The sequence below is a fragment of the Dendrobium catenatum genome, unplaced genomic scaffold, assembly GCF_001605985.2.
Source record: "Dendrobium catenatum unplaced genomic scaffold, ASM160598v2 original_scaffold_172639, whole genome shotgun sequence".
In the NCBI taxonomy this organism is placed as follows: domain Eukaryota; kingdom Viridiplantae; phylum Streptophyta; class Magnoliopsida; order Asparagales; family Orchidaceae; genus Dendrobium; species Dendrobium catenatum.
Genome location: NW_021491061.1, coordinates 1 through 2079, shown reverse-complemented (window position 1 = coordinate 2079; position 2079 = coordinate 1). Strand labels below are relative to the sequence as shown.

Below are 2079 nucleotides of genomic sequence, written 5' to 3'. Positions count from 1 at the left end.
TTAATCCGGCCAGCAAGAGACAAGTGCCTAATACCCCCAGGCCAGCGTAAATTACCGGATTTTCTGCAGTAAAGGGCTGAAATCCGCCTTACTTAGCCTCCTTAGAGCAAACCGAATACCCAAGTACTCCAATTCCTCCACCTTCCGACAGCCGGCTAGTCTAGCAAGCCGAGATCTGGTCGTAGAAGGCGTCGACCGGCTAAAGAGAATCATGGATTTGTCTTTGTTGATCTTCTGCCCCGTCCACGAACAGTAGTCCTCCAAGATCGACAAACACTTCCTCACATTGGGGATGGTGGAACCTGCAAAAAACAACACATCGTCAGCATAAAGGAAGTGGGAGACCAAAGGTCCCCCCGCCCTGATTTGTACCCCCAGCTCCCCAAATCTCTGCTGGAAATGCAGCGACAGCAGCTTCGAGCAGAGAATAAACAGGTACGGGGAGAGCGGACATCCTTGTCTAAAACCGCAGCCGGTCGTGATTGTCTCCAAGAGCTGACCATTGACATACACCGAGAACCGTGGATTGCGGATACAGCCAAGCACCAACGAGCAAAACCGCGTCGGAAAACCCATCCTCGTGAGCACAACTTCAAGCATCCGCCAGCTCATCTTATCGTAGGCCTGTTCCATGCAACCTTCAACGCCAGCCAGTCCATAGCCGATTTAGAGACTTTAAACTTGTTCATAATCTCTTGTCCAAGTAAACAATGCTCAGAAATGGATCATTTAGGGACGAACACAGCTTGTTCCTCCGAAATAAGGCTTGGAGCAAACCTTTCATCCGGCTCACCAGGAGCTTAGCAACAATCTTATAAAATGTCTGGCACAAACTTATAGGCCGAAAGTTGGATGGCCGAACCGGATGGTCAATTTTTGGTAGAAGAACCACCACTGTTTCCTTCCACCCGGTGTCCATAATACCCGTCGAGAAGAACTCCAAGCACGCGGCCGTGACCTGGTCCCCAACAATACTCCAGTATGCTTTGATGAAGGAAGCCGTCACCCCATCCCTGCCAGGCGCACGGTTCGGTCCAAGATCCCGAACAACATCCCAAACCTCCTCTACCGTAACCTCCCTAACAAGCCTTTCCGCAGCATTAGCCAAAATAGCCGTATGAGAGTCGAAGAACGGCCACCCATTCTCCGAAACAGGAACACCACACCATTTTTGTTCAAAAAATCTGTGGATTACCCCCATAACATCTGCCTGTTCAGACACAATATTACCGTCCGGGTCCTTAATTTGATTGATCGAATTAGACCTCCGCCGAGCCGAGGCCATCGAGTGGAAGAAGCGAGTGTTGTCGTCCCCTTCCTCAATCCATCTCACCTTCGCACGCTGTCTCCACCACATAGCAAGACGGGCAAGGGTAGAATTCAACAACTGGACTTTATACCTTAAGGCCTCATATTAAACCTCTGAAAGCCCTGCAGGAGAGCACTCCAGCTCCTGCAGATCCTTGATTTCCTTATCTAACTCATCCTTGAGTTGGTTTAGCATCTTAAGCTTGTTCTTACTCCAGAAGTAGAGCGATTTCAATGACCTATTACACTTCCTTTGCAGCTTACAGGCCTCCGAACCGGTATCCTGGACCTTCCATTTATCTGCTACTAATTGCCACGCCTTAGGGAACCCAATCCACGCTTCCTCGAATTTGATCCAGTAGGATGGAACCCCTCGCTGCTGCTCAGCCGTTGAGCACAGAATAGGGCAATGATCTGAGGCAAGCCTCGTCAGGTGAGTAACCCGCAGCTCCTGGAACACATCCAGAATCGACGAGCTGATCAGAAATCTATCAAGTTGGGAGGAAATCCTGCTCCTAGCATCCTTATTATTCGTCCAGGTAAACGCAGGGCCAATGAAGCTGGGGTCAACCAGGCCGTTGGTGTCCATAAATTCCCCCATCTCACCAGCAGCGGCAATGTAGCTAAACGGGCGCCCGCCCTTTTTCTCCACCTGAGATAAGATACAGTTAAAGTCGCCCCCCACCACAAGGGGAGAGCCAACCGAGTGGTGCGGGGTAATATCCTCCCAAACTGCACGCCTAGCGTGCCAGTCTTTATCAGCATAGACAA

The 2079-nt window shown here is 50.5% G+C and overlaps 1 protein-coding gene across 1 annotated transcript; it reads right to left on the bottom strand.

The window, feature by feature from the left end:
• Positions 1-1414: 1414 nt before the first annotated feature.
• On the bottom strand, positions 1415-1909 carry LOC110094499. The gene has a single exon (XM_020819749.1). It carries the CDS (start codon positions 1907-1909, stop codon positions 1415-1417), a length of 495 nt encoding a protein of 164 aa, XP_020675408.1.
• Between the last annotated feature and the right edge of the window lie 170 nt (positions 1910-2079).